This window comes from Bidens hawaiensis, unplaced genomic scaffold, assembly GCF_021521415.1.
Source record: "Bidens hawaiensis isolate Kalapana, Puna unplaced genomic scaffold, B.hawaiensis_p1.1 tig00002935_1, whole genome shotgun sequence".
Taxonomy (NCBI): domain Eukaryota; kingdom Viridiplantae; phylum Streptophyta; class Magnoliopsida; order Asterales; family Asteraceae; genus Bidens; species Bidens hawaiensis.
In genome coordinates, this window is record NW_027491158.1 from 355,710 (window position 1) to 377,328 (window position 21,619).

At 38.6% G+C, this 21,619-nt stretch overlaps 1 protein-coding gene and 1 pseudogene across 1 annotated transcript; one reads left to right on the plus strand and one right to left on the minus strand.

The window, feature by feature from the left end:
- Window positions 1–8,439: 8,439 nt before the first annotated feature.
- On the plus strand, window positions 8,440–13,674 carry LOC143621754 (cysteine-rich receptor-like protein kinase 15; annotated as a pseudogene).
- Window positions 13,675–18,238: 4,564 nt separating this feature from the next.
- LOC143621679 (uncharacterized) lies at window positions 18,239–21,054 on the minus strand. The gene is made up of 4 exons (XM_077093028.1): window positions 20,962–21,054; window positions 20,738–20,853; window positions 19,362–19,900; window positions 18,239–19,230 (listed from the first exon to the last, which is right to left on the minus strand). Exons 1-4 carry the CDS (start codon window positions 21,052–21,054, stop codon window positions 18,239–18,241), a joined length of 1,740 nt encoding a protein of 579 aa, XP_076949143.1.
- Between the last annotated feature and the right edge of the window lie 565 nt (window positions 21,055–21,619).

Genomic DNA, 21,619 nt, shown 5'->3' on the forward strand with positions numbered 1-21,619 from the left:
CGGGCTGTCCGGGAGGAGAATAGGAGGCTCTCCGCCGCTGCTGCGGAGAAGGAGAAGGCGTTCAAGGCCCTTGAAGTTGAGGTTCAGGCCCGTCTCGAGGCCCGTTCCAAGGCTGCCCAAGCTGTTAACGAACAGCTTCGGCTGGCTAAGGAAACTGCTAGGAACGCAACTGAAAGGGCCACCAAGGCTGAAGCTGTTGCTGAGCCTCTACGCCTCGAGAATGAGGAACTTAAAGCTAAATTAGAGGCGCTTCAACAGGCTCATGATGCCTTGGCGATGGAAGACGCGAAGAAGCTCCAAGAGATCCTGGACCAGAGGGGGGTGCTTGACCAGACTGAGCGGAGGCTAAAGGGCGTTGAAGAGGCTGCGGCTAAAGAAGTGTTGCTTGCCAACCTCAACCAAAGTGAAACCGAACGCGCCCGTAACCAAGCTCAAGCTGCCCTCCAAGAAGCTCTGGTTGCCAAGGAATGGCTTCTTCGAGAAGCGTTGTCTCAGGTAAGCTTAACTTCATAATGTCTTTACGCTTCTTTGTGAATAGAAAAGGTTTTGATACTTGTATTTTTTCTTGTAGGTTGTGCATCGGGTCTTCACGGATACGTCTTATGACGATGCTATGAGCGCAGCCCTCAACGCTTCTCATGAGGATGGGGAAAAGGCCGGCTTCCTGCTTGGTCTAGGGTTCCTTGAGAAAGGCATCCCGCCTTCCAACTTCCCTTTATTTGATGTGGATACTGAAGCTTTATACGACCAAGCAGTGAATCAGTATGCCGCCTTCCCGCATCCGGTGGTGGAGAAGGTAAACGAAGTTGCCGCTGTTGATGATGGGCTAGCTATCCTTAAAGCTTTCCTTGAACCGCCACACTCTACAGATGGTGCGGGTCCAAGTGGTAGTGGTCCTGAGGCTTGATCTTGAAGATCCCTTTCCACCATTAGAGTAGATTTTTATTTTTGTATAGCTTCTTTTGTATGCGGGTATGTACCCAGCAATCTTTGTAATAATTGAATTTCGATGGAATAAAGGTTATTTGCCAATCCTTTGCCTTGTTTATTTCACGCATATTCTGATTTAACTTAGCAATTTCTTTAGTACTTAGATAATTTAACTTTTCAACGTGGTAGATAATAAGTTAAAGTTTTGCGTCCTCTTTCATGATTGTGCGGATAAGACCGTTACTTGCACTTAGTAGGATGGCTAAACTTTACCTATATCTGACCTGCGTGGAAGTTTTCCTCATCTTTTCCTTTGAAATTTTCTAAGTGTTTTAGAATAAGTTAACCTTTGAACGTGGTAGATAATAGGTTGAAGTTTTGCTTCCTCGTTCGTGATTGTGCGGGTAAGACCGTCACTTGCACTTAGTAGGATGGCTAAACTTTACCTATATCTGGCCTGCGTGGAGGTTTTCCTCATCCTTTTGTTAGAAATTCTCTAAAGTATTTTGAATAAGTTAACCGCTCGACGCGCGGTTGTCAATAGGTTCGGTTTCCTCTCATGATTTGTGCGGTTAGGACCGGCACTTTCATTTAGTGGGATGACCAAAGTTTACCTATGACTGACCTGCGTGAAGGTTTACCGTCTTTTGGGTTTATGCGGGTTTTGCCGCCTTCCCCACGCAACGACTTTCCCCGTAATTATGCGGTGAAAACCGGCATCAGTGTTGAATAAATTAACCGTTCGACGCGCGGTTGTTAATAGGTTAGTGTTCAGTTTCCTCTATCATGATTCGTGCGGATAGACCGGCACTTTCATTTAGTGGGATGACTGAACTTTACCTTTAACTGACCTGCGTGAAGGTTTGCCGTTTTTTGGGTTTATGCGGGTTTTGCCGCCTTCCCCACGCAACGACTTCTTTCACACTTATGTATGCGGCGAAGACCGGCATATCCGTGTGGAAAGTTCACAAGTATAAATGTAAAATCATCAGCGTCGTTGTTCTAAGGAGAATCATTTCCATTAGAAGTGGCTCTGGGCCTTTTCTTTACAAATTTGGAATTGATCTACATGCAAACTGTGTAATTGAGCTCCCTTCCATGTTGTTGGGATGGGAGTGCCATCGAGCCGATATGCACCTGGTTCGGGATCTCGTTGTTTACGCAGTATGTAGTCTCCAACATTGAAGCTGCAATTTTATTCGTGTTTTCCCCAGCTGGGGTTCTACACGCATCAGCCTGCTCAGCGTTCATTGCGCCACGAGGTGCGCGAGCGTCCCATCTCTGACAAATGCTTCGACCATGTCCTTTACGTCTGTGCATTCTTCAGTGTTGTGGCCTTTTGTCTTGTGAAAGTCACAGTATTTGCTTCGATCAGCATTGTGACGATGTCGGATTATTGGAGCCTTTGGCCATGGGAGCTCCTCAGTGGCGAATATCTCGGTGACGCTTTTGGTGAGTGGCGTCCATCTGGAGTTTTGGTTCGACTGTACGTTATCCCTTCCGCCTAACCGATGTTGCAAGCCGGATGAGGTGTCAAAGTTTACCCTTGACTGCCAAATGCCTAGTTTCCGCTTCTTGCTTAGTCGGGCGGTAAGGACATTGTCTTCTCTTGTTTTCTGGGTGTAGAGGTTTGTGCTATGGGGGAGATCTCTACCCAGTTGCTTCTCCGTTTCCGCAAAGCGTTTAGCTGCTGTCATGATGGCATCCCATGTGGATGGCATGCCATCTTTACCCGTTAAGGTGCGGATGAGCTCTGGGTCGTTTGCGCCCTGGATGAAAGCAGCGCGAACAAGATCTTCGCTAATATTACCCAGACTTAGCTTCTTTGAGTTGAAGCGAGTGATGAAGTCTGGCAAAGATTCATCTTTCTCTCGAATGCATTTGAGGATTGTCCATTGCTCTTCGGTATACTTTCTTTGTTGGCTGAAGTGTTGGCTAAATTTTTGCTGGAAGTCTGCCCAGTCGTAGATGTGGTGGACCGGTAGACGATCGAACCACGCTCTAGCTGCCCCAACAAGCGTCATTTGGAACATGTAACACCACGTAGGTTCCGTCCATCTACTGACGGTTGCCCCCGCTATGAACCTGTTCAAATGATCGTCTGGATCGGATATACCATCGTAAGTGCCGATGTTGGACATCTGTTTGGCACTTTTCGGGACGATTGCTTCCGCAATGTCCCTTGCGAATTTGGACGTTCCCGCCTTTGCAGCAGCTGGTGTAAATGTTTTGGAGAAGTCACGTGGGCTTCCACCCGCGTTTTTTGGTTTGAAGGTTTCTCCAAAATGCCTTCTCGGTTGGGAGTCAGTTTCCTTACGCTTCCCTTTCGCCCTATGACGAGGGTTTGCGTCACTATCGGATTCCTCCGAATCATCGTCTAAGTATTATTCGAATTCCTCAGGCTGTTGGAGTGAACGTAAGCGTTCATCCAACTCAGCTTGGAATTCTTTTTGACGTGCTTCCGGCCACGCTTTGACTTCATCGAGTGTTTGGCGGGGGAGCCTCGTTCTTTGTCTCCCTAACTGGGTATCGGTGAATCCCAGTGAGCGATTATTTACTGCACTTGCCCCAGCTTGGGTAACTGGGTTAGTGTTCGTAAAATTTACTGCACTTGCCCCGGCTTGGGTAACCGGGGTAGTGTTCGTAAAAACTGTGTAGTCGCCGGTATTCCCCCCAGTAGCTGGGGTTGTGGTTACCGGAGTTTCTTTAACCATCTTTCCAGAAGTTTGGAAAAAACTGAAGAAATGAAGTTCTAGCTTTTATGCACGGATGGCGCCAATGAAGAAACACTAATCGACCCCGGGCAGATTACGGATAATCTGGGGGTTAAATAGATGTTTCCCACGAGGGGTTAGATCCGGCAAAGATGGTTCTTCTGATAACCTGCAAAACAGACACCGTAAGCTCGTCACTGAGAAGGGGGGGGGGGGGGTTCCTCCTTGTGACCACCCTCCGGCGTGAGAATCAGACTAGATTGCTCTTGAATATAAATATATATTAAGAGATTGCTAGAGCAGATATCAGGTATATGATGTAAGATACAAGATAAGATGAGATGATCATACCATTTGGGGTATTTATAGCCGAATGTAGGTTTCCAAGAGGGTATGGCCGGCTGAATAGTATTCCTGTTCTACCAACTGTGGCCTACGCACGTTCCATGTTGGCAGTTGGTGGGTAGGCAGCGGCTGACAGTGACCAGGCCTGCTGTGTACTATTCCTTTTCCACCAACTGTAGGCTATGCACGTGGTATGACAGGAGTTGGTGAGTAGGTAGCGGCTAATAGTGACATACAGTACAAGAGCATGCTGCTCGCCATACTGTTGTCAATGGGCTGTCGTATCTCTGGTCAGATCTTTTGCCCATACCTCGTCAGGTACAGTACAAAAGATCTTCCAGTATCGTACGGACTGGCTCATTGGGCGGGAGTATTCCCCCTCCCGCCTTTGTGCGGGATTGTTCCCGGCTTTGCTCATTCCTTCAGGTGACTACTGAATTATTGAGAGCTAAGTGCCTTGTGCGTGTAGCCTTGCTGCGCGGGTGGCCTTCCCTGATGGCTTGTATCCGCAGCTGCGGGAACAGGCGGAGTACTTCACCATTGGGAGGCATTTCCTGCGGGAACAGCTTGCGTACTGCGCGTAAAGACGTCACGTCTCTGAGCATGGTGGGTCCTGCGGATCCAGTTGGTTTCTGCGCAGACGTCTCTCTTCAAGGTGAGTCCTGCGGGTCCAACTGGGCTCTACTGGGACCTACCTCTTCAGACCTATAAGGACTTATATTTTGGTTACAAACTACGACCAACAGGCTTCATCATCTATAACATAGTAGGTTTGCCCAATACACCAAAATACATTAAAACAATGATCCCATCCAAAACTGGAATCAAGAACAAATTCGATATGAAGCATGTGAACCGAACCTGACACACTTGACAGGTGGAAACTCGAGAATAACAAAACCTATGGATAATTAGTAAATTAAGGCCCATGATAGTAATAGCCAACGATAATTCATTGAAGGCCATAGTTATGCAAACAAACACATGAAAAGATAATTACGTGCAATATGTATAAGAATCACAACTCGGCAAACCCATCCACAATATCATACTACTACGTGCGCACACGTGTATGTCCATCTTAATAAGTGCATAGCTACATATAGTAAATTTTAGTTCACAATATAACTAGTTAACAAAAATCATAAGTATAAACAAGTAAAAATACATGATGTATTATTTAGAAATTATAATTTACACATAATCCAAATAATTAGGTGAATAAAAAATTCATCTCCCAACACCCCCAACACAAAGCCATCGAACTACACCCCCATAAGCATATTTTGCTATTTATTATTTCTTTTACCATAGGTAGATATATGAAAATCTGGAATATATTAACAAATATAAAATCTCCAACAATATGTATCTCTCCAGACTTTTTTTTTTTTTTTTTTGTATTTCTCTTTCTTTAGTGGAAATCTAACTCAAATCTTGCTTAACCCAAAAATCCTTCCCAAATCTCTAAGACCCCTACAAAATCTCCTAGAGACTCTGCAAATGTCAAACTTCTTGTACGTATCTTTCATTTTCCTAGAAAATCTCCTTACTTGTAAATCCTAATAAAATCCCTGCAGCAAATCTAAACACAATCCTTCTAAATTATATGCATATCTTCTTAAAATCAACCCTCACCTCCCTCACAAGGATTTGTTAGAAACCCTTTACTTATCATGCATGATCGCATTTTCCACAGAAGCTTTGGGCCTCTTAATTTGAAGTGTCTTATAAACCTCTTGAATCTGCTATGAAAGGAGGTACCATTCCTAACCCGCTTCTTTGATTATTTCATTTAAAATCATGATTTTACACACTTATAGGCACCATGGATATCATACTTGCACAATATTATAAAATCAATATTTTCCAGTAAGCATAAACATCCCAGCCTTTCCAAAACAATGAGTCACTTTTGAAAAGATCATACACACGAGAAATACGATATAACTAAACAACTCATGTGATAAAAAGCACTTATAAGCCGAAACCATGACATTCGTTTAAAAACTTCTAGAAGTAATTTTCTCCAGCAAATATATGTATAAACTAAGTGTTTGGAAGAAAAAGCACCTTGTTTTAACATACGGGTTAATCACACGGTTAAACCGAATGTGAACGGGTTAAAACCCGAAATCGAAACAAATATTAATAAGATCAGACCTGGACCATTGCCCAAACTTATATCTACTGCTAATACCAAATATGAGTTTTTCCTAGTATTTCTATAATAGATTATAACTTTTACGAATAACAATAACCGCACGAATGCGTAAGATAGCAAAAATGGTTGAGCAAGAACTAAAAAGCTAAAAACATAAAAATTATGTGTGTGTATATATATATTTAAAAAGAATATTATCCTCAACAATATATCAAAAATGAGAAGGAATGATAGATGTTTCATGACCGACGCCTCTTAAAACCGCATAATAAACGATTTATGGTTAAAAGGCGTTTCTAAAACTTTTTACAAAAGCATAACATTCCCAGTAAAATACACTTAAAAGTTTTATAAAGGGTTTTCATAAGTTTTAAAATGATAAAATATATCCTAATTATACGATGACGCTTTAAAAACGCGATATCCACCAAAACCGACAACTAGAAATATATTTTCTAACCGCACATTTTCTATAAAATACTTATATCCAAAATATGTATTTTTTTCTTTTTATAACCTGAGTCAATTTATAATTATTATCACTAGTAATATTTATACATATACACTTGTTTTCAAACTTTGTATATAACCTCATACGTTAAGGAGCTAGTAAAACTAACTACACAAAGTGCCCCGTCTTTTTGGACCTAAACTAACTAATTAACTTACGTATTATACCTATTCTTGGTATAACAAAATCTTAAATTCCCTATTCAATTATTAAGCTAACAACAATATTTAGAAACCCTAAATCTCTCTTATTTTAGAAACATGAACTTGTTAAGACATTAATTATCTAAATTGTTATATATTACTATAACTTAGAGTCAAAAACACCTAATATTAGAGCTATCTAATATCGAACACTTTATTTTTGGAAACTTCTGGATATATAGAATATATAACGGAAAACCTATGTGACTTTACTTATATATGATATTACTAAGTACTTGTACTTCAATTTCATAACACGAAACACTAAAATTCGTAACTTACTAAATAAGGAAACTTATTATAAATCTTACATAATGAAGCCACCTCAATCCAAAACAACCTGAGTTAAGGCACTAATATATACAAATTAGGTCACGTGCACATATATTATGATGCATATTGTGTTTAGTGACATGTTATATGCATTTAGGTATATCTATCATTGGAGACGTTTATGGCGTAGCATACAAGATTTCTTTAGTATGTTTTTCTTCACGCATAGACCAGGTGAGTTCATGCACTACCCATTTTCTTAAATTTTTGGGTGGATACATGCTTTTATATGCTTTTAAACTTATTGGTGTATTATTAATCAAGACCAATTTAGCTGCCAAAAACAATCCCCGACTTTGTAGCACAATCATTAACTCCATTAGGAGCCACGGGATATATGGGTAGTACTATCTGGGTGACCCCCGCACACAGTGGGCCTATATCATGGACGACCTCCCACTGAATAAATGGTTATCTTGTGACATATATCTGCGCATTTTTGTATCTTATGTTGGCAGACATAAGTAAATTTGACCCATAACAATAAGTGGTATGGGTAAGGGGTATATATATTTTAGATGTTCATAGGTCGTGGACACATGTTTGATTGTGAACTTGCTTAATGTGCACCATACTATTTAGATCATTTATATTTAAATGTTTTCATAACTTAAACTCATAAACTCATCAACTTTTTAGTTGACCAAATTATTTTAAGTATGTGTTCAGGTACTCTTTATTCGGATATGGAGATTTAGAGTCTTAGACAAGAGCTCGCTTGAAGATAGAAGATACTTTTAGAAGACTTATGTCGAACCGTAGAGCGTAACCCGAAGAAGCCATGATGGATAGTAGAACATTTTCACCTAATTAGATGGTAGTTGAATTTTTAGTTTTGTAGTTGTATTAGAAATTTGATTGTAACTTTGACCTAGTGTCTTAAAATAAATTTGTTACCTTAGTTCCACTGTGTTTTGGTTGGTATTCAGTCATCACGTCCAGCCCTCTAGTCGGGGTGTGACACTTAACGAGATTAGTGGGGTCATGTTTAATTGCAAGTGAAATGAAACCACATAGACGAAAATCGTAAATTTAAAACTATTGAACTAATGCATAGATTTTAACAAACCACATGGATGAAAACCGCAGTTTAAAACGTACTGATAATTTTTTTTGTCTTGTTGCTTTTTCCCCCTTTTTTTAAAAGATTTTCGGATTTTCCCTTTGAAACCACCATCAATTTATTTTGACTTAATTGGATCCAATTTTTTCCTTACCACCGGCTGTCAAATGTCAATAAAGAAAAATTCAATCTTATGTATCACCCATGACCCAACTCCTTTAAATTCCCCACATCTCCTTCCATGTACGACACAAACAAATCCTTCATCGTACGACACGAACAAAGCATGTTCATATTTGTCACAAAACATATCTTCTACCTCTCTTTTATTTTGATACATTCATTCAACACCACCTTAGCTCAACCACCACCTTTCTTCCATCACATATGTCAGAACACCGCAAACTACACCCTAAACAGCCGGTACCAACGAAACCTCGACGCTGCTCTCTCCGCCCTCCCCACCACCAACTCGGGCCACGGTTACTACAACTTCACCACCGGGGAAGGCAACAATAGAGTCATTTCATTCGCTCTTTGTCGCGGTGACGTGGAACCCGCTTTGTGCATGAACTGTGTGAATTACTCTATTATTAAGTTAAGAGAACTATGTCCTAACCAAATAGAAGCAATAGGATATTACGATCTTTGTTTTTTGAAATACTCTAACCAGACTGGAAATCAGAATGATGTGGCTGTGCCTAACCTCCAAAATACTAGTGATACTGGTCGGTTTAATGCAGCACTTAGAGTATTGATGGACAGGTTGAGAGGTGAGGCAGCGGCTGGTGATTCGGTGTTGAAGTTTGCGACTGGCAACATACCCGGATCGGACTTCTCAACGATCTATGGGCTTTTACAGTGCACTCCAGACTTGTCCGAAGAAGTGTGTAGGGATTGCTTGGAGGCTGCAGTCAACCAGATCCCAAATACTCGTATTTATGGGAAAATTGGCGGGCGAATTCTTCAATCTACGTGTAATTTTAGGTACGAGACGTATGTGTTTTTCAATGGGACTACTAAGGACATCCTCCCACCATCTCCTTCAATTCCATCGCCAGGTATGTATGTGTTGTATCATCTTTTTACCGGTTTCTTTAAGTCGTGTGAGTCGTTCAATATTTACTGTTTTTATATGTGTTTAGGACTGTCACTACGATTTTGGGTGTCCCAGATGTAGGCTTGTAAATGAACCCAACGAACAAGAACAAGGACCTGTTCATGTTCATGTTCGTTCATTTAACTTCAAACAAACACAAACACTTAATCAGACAAGTATTTGTGTTTATGTTCGTTCATTTAAAAAATGAATATGTTCGTGTTCATTTATGTTCATTCATTTAAGATCTAAACGAATAGTTCATGACCAAAATTAAAAAAAAAAGATAAACGAACATAAACATATATGAACAAACATAAACAGAGACAAACAAACACACTTAAATAAACCCAAGAGATATTTGATATTTTTTTGCGGCCCATATGTTTTAAAAATGACTTCTAACCGAGCGGATAAAACTGAAACGACTAAATCTAAGGTAGGTTTCTTTGCATCTATTGTAATTGATTAATTTCGTATACAGAGTAGCAACTTTTTATTTGACTCGATCATTATCAATGTGTGATCTTTATTAATGTACTTTGGGTTATTATTTAGTTGAATTTTATGTATACAGAATTACATGGTAAAATATTCTATTCAATTGAACCTCCTAGTGCATTCCCGTATCATTTTTAAACCAAATTCGGTACAAATTATAAAAAAATGAGTTTTTAAAACATTGGTGAAATCATTTTGATAAACGTCGTGTAGGAGACGAGTATGTGTTGATAAAATATTAATAGCAATCATAGATGTAAGAAGATAAATAAGGAATTATCAATGAATATCAATTTTATTATCACATATTTATTTAACCTCAATGGAGTATTTTTACACCATAGACCGATGAAGATAGTACAAACACCCACACTTACTATTTATTGCACAAGACTCAAAAACCCCTAACTTCTAGTAAACAACCGATAACTAATAAATCGGTATTTGTAGTTTCCTTCAACGTACTGTAGCCAGGTCTTGAGTCTTCATTCTTTATGGTCTTGATAACAATGACTTGTTGCACTGATATTGTGATATCATCGTATTTTTGTAACAAATAAGAGTTGTTTTCATCTTTGTCGGTTTTGGTGAAAACTCAATTTCCACGGTGGCTCAATGGCTGTAGCCCAGCTTTATACAACCGTAAGTTCGTAACAATGAACCACTAAAAGCGATACGATCATAAACAAGGAGTCATTAAGGGTTATACACTCGATACACGTGAAACAGGTAATGTGACATGGGAGGGGGTATACACCCATTAACAACCCATTTTTGAAGGTGTTGCTTTTGCATCACCCATATAATATATTGCTTGTTCTTAAAGGCTATGATAATCTCCTATAAAAGGTAGTTAAATTTGTTTAATCAGGCTTCTTCACAACCAAAATGAGTATAAAGTACGAACAATTTTGGCATTCGAAAGTCAAATTGCATTCAAATGTCAAATTTAGACTTTAATTTCTAGAAGACGTAAGGAGCCAGCATAACTTCTGTAATAACTCGCTGCCATAAATGCAAATGAAATGGGTACATGAACTTGCTATATTAATATCCATCCTTCCTGTTTGTCAATGCCCTTGTGATAATGTGTCTCCTCTCTATTTAAAAGGTTGAGGGTTCAAATTCTGACTTTGAACGGGTTAAACTCGAAATTAATATAAAGAAAATATACCAATTAATATGAGATGAATTTATGGAACTTTTCATTCTTTGAACGGGTTAAACTCGAAATTAATATAAAGAAAAGATACTAATTAATATGAGACGACTTTATGGAACTTTTCATTCATACCAATAATATTGTTACTTGGTTTTGAATAGCCTTAGAAAATGAGAGAAACAAAGCATCATTTCAGTAATTAACTGAAAGGAAAATATTTAACCTACCACTACTCATCCATGTATATATTGTGTATATATATTAACTTAGGTTAAGTGTAATGGAGGAGCTTTCACTATTGTCATGTTACTGCCGCGTAGACAGAGGGGCATCCACTAATTAAACTATCAAACACACGTACTAATTAATGATTTAACTAGCAATACAATTACTATTTAATACCCCTTTTAATTCAAAAAATAGATGGGTGAATGTGAGGTTGTAGATACATGTGGCATATCTAGAAAATGAACAATTTTTACTTTCGTCACATATCTAAAAAATGATTTTACTTTCGTAATTGAAGTGTTAAAACTTAATGCACTCCTATATTTGCAGGTAAAAGTAAAAACACAACACGAATTGTGATAATAGTAATTGTTACCGTGATACTCGTTTCTGTAATAATTACTTCAGTGTGTATCTTTATGAGATTCAAGAAGAAAAGGCAAACTTCATGGTCACTGCCTAACGAAAGTATTCAGAGTAAGTTCCGCGCTTGCAACTTAAAGTTCATAGTATCTTGTTGCTAATTCTTCAACATAAGACACCATTTGTTTGAATTATAGTTAAAACATTAAGATTTATGGACAGCAATCTATTGCCAAAGAAACTTCTAACTAATCTCTTTAATTTTCACTAGCTGAAACAATATCACTTCAGTACAACTTTAGTACAATAAAAACAGCAACTAATGACTTTTCTGAAGACAATATGCTTGGAAGAGGTGGATTTGGAGTTGTTTACAAGGTACAGACAAATTGGTATATATAGTTAATTATGTGCTTAAATTTACAATATATATTAAAATATGCAAGCTATCATATGATGTTTAGGGTAAGCTTATAGACGGGACTGAAATAGCAGTAAAGAGGCTAGCAAGGAATTCTCAACAAGGTGACATAGAATTCAAGAATGAGGTCTTGCTAGTTTTGAAGCTCCAACATCGTAATTTGGTTAGGCTGCTTGGTTTCAGCGTAGAAGGAAAACAACGACTTCTCATTTATGAGTTCTTGCCAAATGCAAGTCTGGATCAGTTTATATTTGGTTAGTTCTTAAAGATGACACGCATATAAAGTGCATCACACGAAAAACATAAGTAAACATTACGCATATTTTGATATTTCTGTTCGGGTTAGATATTATATTTTAAGAAATATAGCCAATTTAACAACCAAATGCAACTAATGATTGATTAACTTTTCTTAAGTTCTTAATGTTCATTATAAAAGGTTTTTAAGAAACATCCTCCATAATAACGTCTCAAATTGTGTCATAGAGTTCTTAATTACACTTTTGTAAGAACATAATATAAAGATGTTTGAACAGTTTAACATCATTAGCAAATGACGTAGTTTTGGTAAATGTTGTTACTAGTGCCCAATTAATGATGGTGTTTGTAGATCCGACTAAACGTTCGCTTCTTGATTGGGAATTGCGATACAATATCATCAAGGGCATTGCTAAGGGATTGTTATACCTTCATGAAGATTCTCGTCTAACGATAATTCATCGTGATATGAAGGCGAGTAATGTTCTTCTAGATGCAAATATGAACCCTAAAATTGCTGACTTTGGTATGGCAAGATTATTTAAACCTTAGGAGACTCAAGGAGATACAAGTCGAGTTGTTGGAACCTAGTAAGTTTTCCTTTTGTTTAAGTTCATAGCGAAAACATATGTGGTTTTAAATATATTTATTGAACGGCATATTGCTCCTTTTTTTGTTAATGTATCTCTAAATAAAGCTTACATGTTGCTACAAATGTACTTATTACTTTTTTTTTACCATATGCTTTTGCAAGTACTAACTTTTTACCGTTCTACACACTCTTATAGCAGTTATATGGCACCTGAATATGTTATGAATGGTCATTTCTCTGTAAAGTCAGACGTCTTTAGCTTCGGAGTGTTGGTATTAGAGATGGTAACCGGCCAAGAAAACCAATATTTTCATAATGAAGAGAGTTTAGAAAACCTTCTTAGCTTTGTAAGTATCCTCTAATTTCCCCATGTCAGAATTCAAACAACATATATTAATATTCGCATGGATATATTCCCTTGCATACATATTTTATTTATTGTCGTATGTATCCATGTAACAAATATATTAATTATTTTAATTAGGCATGGAAAAGTTGGCAGAGTGGTACGGCATTAGATATCATAGATCCCACATTAAAGACCGGATCAGGTTTACGCGACATCATCACAACTATCCACATTGGATTATTGTGTGTTCAAGAAAATGTCATCAATAGGCCAACCATGGCTTCTGTTGTTCATATGTTTCATAGCATCTCTATCACGCCTTCCGCACCATCAAAACCTGCATTTTTTGGTTCTTCAATGAAGACACGTGGTATAGGAAACCCTGGAATATCATATTCTATAAATGAAGCTTCAGTTTCCGATATTATTCCTAGATAGGTATTTAGAATGTATATGATATGTTACCCCCAAACTTCTTAGTTTTCCTTAATACACTCTATTTGGTTTCGTTTATAGTTTTATTTTTCTTCTAATGCTAAGCAATCAGAATCACAATCGTGCATCCACAATAGTTACTTTGCACATGTTTCAGACACTCATAACATGATGTACTTTTCTTCTAATGCTAAGCAATCAAAATCACAATCATGCATCCACAATAGTTACTTTGCACATACACTCATAACATGATGGATGGATGCCAAGTAATATCATATATTTACTTTGTGTTGCAAATGGTCATTTAATGACGGTTTTGAGCATCGAAATAACCCATTTACTTTTTGGTCAATCAATGTTGGTATTGAAGCGTTTGGCACAAGACTTTTATCACAACGAAATAAACCAATACCAACTGACTTCTCTCCACGTGCCCATCAGTGTCACAACGTGCAGTAGCTTTCTAACATGTATTGCACTATTTAACCCGTTCTAGCGTAACAGATTGAAATGCTTTTTTATTATATATGATAAAAACAACATGATTTGCCTTGATAAATGCCGCGAAGACAAATACAACTACAATAAAATCGTGAAATATATTTCTCACAAAATGTCTTGATGAGGACTGGTAAGTTACATAGGGTTTCTTTTGCATACATTTGACCAAGTCTCCATAAAATGGAAAACTCGAAGGTTAAAATGGCAAACTCGAATGCAAGAGTTAATCAAGTGGGCACTTGAGGCTTAACCAATTTAAAGTCTATGACCACCTTAGCCCGACCCTCATTTTTTCCATCACATATGCCAGAACTCCGCTAACTACACCGTAAACAGCTTGTACCAACAAAACCTTGACACCGGCACACCGCCCTCTCCGCCCTCCCACCACCAACTCGGGCTACGGTTACTACTTCACCACCGGGGAATTAGGCAACAATAGGGTCATCTCATTCGCTCTTTGTCGCGGTGATGTGGAACCCGCTTTGTGCATGAACTGTGTGAATGACTCCATTCTTAAGTTACGAGAACTATGTCCTAACCAAATAGAATCAGTAGGATATTACAATCTATGTTTTTTGAAATACTCAAAGCAGGCAGGAAATAAGAATGAAATGGTTGTGCCTAACTTCCAAAATACTAGTGATGTTCGTCGGTGTAATGCAGCGCTTAGAGTATCGATGGACAAGTTAGCTGCGAATTTCGGTTTAATAGCATTACTTAGTGTGCAAGGTTAAGTAACAAGGTTTAGGGAGTGGATAATTATAAACAATTAAATGTGTTTAGATTTACTTGTTAGTATACTTATAATGTCCTATTATTTCACTACAAGAAAACTGTTCTGACACGATCACCCCTATACCGACCACAATTGTGGTCGCTATAGAAAACATGTAGCGACCACATGTGGTCAGGATAAGGTTTGACCATATTTCATTTCTGACCAACCTTGTACCGACCACATGTGGTCGGCATAGATTTAGCGGGAACTTTGGCGCCTTGTGAAAATTTATAGGTTAGACTATCAATACCTGTGTTTTGGGGTATAGAGATTATAGTTGAGTTTTGTGAAGTTCTCAATAATAATAAACGTGTTGCTTGTTAGCCAAATTAGCGTCTCTGAGTTCGTGATTCTGATCAAATCTGGTACAAATTCCATTATTGGTATCATAGCGTTGTTAATTGACATACCTGGAACCGGCGCGAAGGTCAGACCTGTGCAGTTGAAGGCTAGAGTAACCTGTGACGTGAGGGAACTCCCACCGGCATTCAAGATATCATCGCGTTCAATCAGCAACCATCGATTGAACTGGCGAGAAGAATCAGAAGACCTACGCAGACTTCATTCATCGATGTAGAAGAGTTCTTGTCTTCTTGAATTAATATATTGAATTAATTATCAATCTGAAACATTAGCGATGAGCTCAGGATGGTACTGGTACCGGCCCTGAAAATTCCGATCCTAGAAATTCGAAATATTTGGTACCAGTATGGTACCGTTATTTCGTGCAAAATTAGAGAAACACCGGTACTGTACCGATAACGAAAACTAAAAACTTAGTACCTATTCGGTACCGACGATACCAAATCGGTACCGACAACGCTCATCCCTAGTCCTAACCGAGGTGGGAATTTGAATTAATATATTGAATAAGGTTAGTGATTCAGAAGTCTCACCATAAGTAATTATTGTGTCTTGGGGATTTAGAATGTATTCAGAAAAGAGGCGATCAGATTCCAACAATTGTCGTGAACCCCCGCAACTTGTAATCGTAATTGGTGGGTTGGAAGCTGCTTAATCGCTGCTAATTAACCTACCGTGCGTAACCAGGTTGGCAACAGTTTGCATGCTGTTGATTGTCCTAGTAGATACGTTCGATTCATAAAAATTGATGTCTTTGTTGCTCAAGTTAATCGTGTAGACTGGAAAGAACTGAACTGGTTACACCGAGATCCTATTCAAAATTTTACAGTCGGAGAAACAACATGGGTGACGGGAACCAAACAGGAAAAGAGACGATCTCCGGGTCGTTTCTGTGTCCACTTTTGATGAAAACGAACTACAATATTTGGAATATGCGTATGGAGGTTATTTTTGGGTTTCATGGAGTTTAGGATGTATTTGACATGTGCTCTAATGATGCAAAAAAAATAATAACATCGCGTACGTAGGAGTTTCTGTTTCAGTCGATTCCCGATAAATAGATACTTCAAATCGGTAATTTTAAATTGGCAAAAGAGATGTGGGATGCCATAAAGTCAAGAAATATGGGTGCAACACGCGTGAAGGATGCCAGGCTTCATACGCTAATACGTGAATTTGACGGTTTGGTGATGAAAGAAACTGAAACCATTAACGAGTATGCCACGAGAATGACCACGATCTCTTCTAAAGTAGCCACACTTGGACAACCGTATGAAGACAAGAAGTTAATTCAGAAATTCTTCACAAGCCTGCCGAGCTAATTTATCAAAACCGTAACATCCCTCGAGCAATAGACCTTAACAAAGTCGATTTTGAGGATGTTGTCGGGAGGTTGAAGACTTATGAGGAGTGTATCATGTAACAACTCGGACTTGTCAAATTAAATATTTTTACTAAATAACCGACCCATTTCGATGTTTGGGAAACTTTACCGCATTTATCGAGAAAATTAACTATTATTATATTATTAATTAATTAATTATATAAAACATACTTATAACTTTCAAATTTTGGCAATTTTAGCCCAAACATAAACATTTTACCCATTTATGTTTCCATCTTTAATCTTCAAGGACTGAAATGCAAATATTATTATTATTATTATTATTTATTAATATTATAACCCATCAACAATCTGGATATCCATGATCTGAAACCAAACCCGTTACCCAATTTCGTGAATCCGATTGTAATTGGGGATTACTTGGCCCTAAATTCTCGTAATTTTATAGAAATTGTATCATTAATTGAATTATATCTTCTAAGATCAGGCTAACCGTGTTCTTCCTATTATACGAGCCGGCCTTAACCTAAACGTGTTATACAAGATAGGGATCGTAATAATGCAATTAAACTCAGAGTTATAACCTCCTAAGCATGACCGTCAATACCCTCTTAGTTAATTAAATTATTGACGTACTGCCCGTTCTTCATCTCGTACTGTCGTCACTGTTATGACCAAATTAACCACCATTTCTTCATCGTCATGGGTAATTAATTATGTGTCTCTGCTCGTTTTGTTGTTAATTTCAAAAGCCCTAACTTTGATTGAACGATTAATGATCGGATTAAACGATTAAGACTCTAGGGTTAATGGTTGATTTGGGGCTTGAGTTGTGTGTTCTTAAAGAATCTGTTCCGGCTTATAATCATCTGACCCTCTAGTCCAATTGGCTAGCATGGTTCGTGTAAAGACTCAGGTGGCTGGGGGCGTGGCGGGTTCAAGCCATTCCCCAGCCCAGATTTTTAGATGTTTTTTTATTTGTCATTTAAAACATTATTTTAACTCATTCAATCATATTAGTATTATAAATATAATAATTAATCAGTAGTTTATTTAAAACCAACACATTACTAATCGTTTGGATCATGATTAAAATCACACACACACACATATATATATTATTAAAATTAATACATGTTTTAATTTTTAAAAAGAGTTTTAACCTAAAATGTATTTTCTTGTAAATTAACATGTTCAAATATATAAATTCAAGTATTCTATAAAAGATTATAGTTTATTCAAATATTATTATTTATTATTATGTTATTGATTATTACAATATTTATTTAACAAAAAATATCTTTATTAATAATAAGGATATATATAAATATTAAATGTATTTCTTTCTTTTTTTTTGAACGTTAAACTTCATTAAAAAACGGCCAACCCTCAACAAAGGGCCACCACCAAAAAGATTACAATATATACATCGGGTTTACTAACTAATCCTTCCACTCTAAAACTTTAAAATTGGAGCGATTTCTAAGCCAAAAAAACGACACATATTTAACTAAAGCAACCACCTCTATAACCTTAGACGACGACCCTTCAAAAACCTTTTTGTTTCTTGTTTTTCAAATAGTCCAGCAAACAATCATCATAATGCCACACAAGATCCGTTTATACCCCTTATTCTGCTTGCCGAGGCTGGGCAACAGCAGCATATCTTTAACATTTCTGAACATCGGTTGTTGTATACTACACCAGCTCCAAACCGCTTGCCAGACTTGAAACGCGAAGCTGCAGTCGATGAAAAGGTGACCTGCAGATTCTGTAACAGCATCACAAAGAGGGCACAAAGTATCCTGAATTCTGATGTTCCTTCTAACTAAGGCCAAACGGGTCGGAATCCTCTCCATCTCAATTCTCCACATCAACACGTTAACTTTTATAGGAACCCAAGAAACCCATCTCATCTCGTTATTTTTCTGCAGATTCCGCCCCCTGTTCAGCAAGCTTTCTACACTAGCCACCGAAAAAATACCACCAGAATCGGCTTCCCACACCCACTTATCTTTGGCTTCTGACAAAACCACCTTGGACAACAGATTCTGAACGTCTTGCATCTCGGATATTGTTTCAACAGAGGTTGCTTCTATTCGCCAATCTTCATGCAAGACCATACCTGCATTCGCGTCCCATTTAATCCTCTGTCGCACCATACAGTTCCGCATAACTTCCTTTGAATACAGTCCTGGCCATCTATCCATTAAAGGCACATTTCCAAACCATATATCCTTCCAAAAAGAAATGTTTTCCCCATTCCCAATCTTGCCCTTTATCCAGAATTTTAGTTCTTTACCATTTAAAATCAACTTATCCAAAAAAAGAGCTATCTTTTTCCAGCAGCCAGCACTCTTAACAGGAAGAAACTTCCACCTGTTACGACCACCGTGGATACCTTGAATAACTTTTCTCCACGGCCCATCGATGTCAGTTTTATACCTCCATGCCCATTTAGCAAGCAACGCTGAATTAACATATTCTATTTTTGCAATACCCAACCCCCAACCTTTTTTGGTTTCGTGACAACCTCCCAGGAAACCCAATGTACTCCACGTCCTTCCTTGCTCCCACACAAAAGAAAGTGTCGCATCATTTTTTCAATCGCCTCAACAACCGCTACCGGAGCCTTATATAACGACAAATAGTAAACTGGAAGGCTAGAAAGCACCGACTTAATCAATGTTAGTCTACCTCCAATAGATAGAAGATTAGACTTCCATGATTGAAGCCGCCCCTTGATCATCTCCAAAACACCACTCCAGTTCGCAATCCGGTTCATATTAGCTCCAACTTTAATACCCAAATAATCAAAAGGAAGCCTACCAACCTTACACCCAATAATATTAGCCATGCTAGTCGAATCGTCTTCACCAATACCCAACCCGAATAATTGAGACTTATGAATATTAATCTTTATCCCCGAACACATAAAGAAAACCCGCAGCATGCAATCTACGTTCTTCACATTCTCTTCATTCCACTTCCCCATAATTAACGCGTCGTCCGCGTAAAGCATATGAGAGACCACCGGTCCGTTGTTACTAGTCTCAACTCCTTCAAAAACCCCCACATTACAAGCTTGATTTATCATCTTAGCCAACGCCTCCATGACAATCAGAAACAGAAAAGGCGATAACGGATCACCTTGCCTAAGTCCTTTTTTACATTGGAACTCAAACGTTGGTGACCCGTTCACCAAAACCGCTGAGACCGCCGACTGAAGAATGCCTCTAACCCATGTACAGACAGGAACCCCATTTGTCCCATAATATTAAGAAGGAACTCCCAATGCACATTATCGTACCCCTTCTCGAAATCTATCTTCATTAGGAACGCTTGCTTTCTATTCTTTTTTAGACACCCAATAAATTCATTGAGAATAAGGGGCCCATCCAATATAAACCTGTCTTTCAGAAATGCCGACTGGGTCTCTGAAATAACTCCCCCAATAACCTTTTTCAACCTGGCAGCCAAGACTTTAGAAATCATCATCATCATCATCATCGTACTCAGTATATCCCACCAATAGCAAAGCTATAGTAGGGTCTGAGGAGGGTAAGATGTAGACAGCCTTACCTCTACCCCATAAGGATAGAGAGGCTGCTTCCGGTGAGACCCCCGGCTCGATAGTAGTTTTGCATCAAGCCTTGGACATAAGGCACATAGCACTCAATCATCGGGACACCGGCTGATCGGTGCATGTACCCTTGTCTTTCGGCTATCAACGCCACTACATGATGCCTGATTAACCGTCCGTCACTTTTAACGTTATTTTCACGAGATTAGTAAAATAACGTCAAAATTAGTGCAATTTCACTTTTGCCCACCCGAGGGTTCACACATATATACATCATATGTGCGCACCGCAAGCAGGGCTAATGATCTTACTAATAACCCCAACCAAATTGATAGGTCTATAATCCCGTAACCCCACTGGTGTCTTAGTTTTGGCTATAAGGGTGATATGTGACGTGCTACATCCCCGGCTAATAACTCCAGACTCATAGAACTCTTCAAACAGCTTCAAAAAATCATCTTCAAGAAACCTCCAAAAGTGTTTAATAAACCTGAAGTTGAATCCGTCAGGGCCTGGAGCTCTATCAGACCCACAATCAAAAGCTGCATCCCTGATCTCATCCTTTGAAAACGGCTTGATAAGATCCTCACCATCATCTCCAGCAACCTGTCTCAAATTAAAACATAAAAGGGTTGGTCGATGATTAACCTCTTCTTTAAAATGTTTCCGGAAAAAACCCATATCCTCCTTTTTAACCAAGGAAGGCTAAGACACCCACACTCCATTCACCATCAAACCCGGAATGGCATTCACCGCCTTTCTCCCATTAATGCATCTATGGAAGAAGGCCGAATTATCATCTCCCATCGAGGCCCACCTAACCCCGAGACTTTTGTATTAAGTCCATATGGTTCATCAGTCTCAAACGCTCCGCCTCCTTCTTACTCTCCTCCCAAACCCATAATTCCTCCTCCTCAAGCTCCCTTTCTTCCATCCTCCTTTCCAATCTCGCAATCTCCTCCGTTAAACTTTGCATGTCTTCTACCTCTTTTTTACACGTTTCCTTCCACCAGATTTTTAACGCCTCTTTAACCACAAACAATTTACACTTGATCCTCTTGTCCGCTGAACCTTCACACACAGAATTCTGAAGAGCCCTTATAACCACCTCTTCACACCCTTCCCTTTCAAGCCAAGAATTGAACCATTTAAACGGCTTTGGACCATAATTCGAATCCACGACCGTTAAAAGTAAAGGGCAGTGATCCGAAAGATCCCTCAGTAAAGCTCTCAAACACGCTCCATGCATTTGTTAAAAAACTCTTGACACACAAGCACCCTGACAATTTTACTCATTTTCAGCCCCTGCCCAACTCCTGTCAAGAACGTGAACTTGTTTCCCCTCATAAAATACTCCTGTAACCTAGCATCA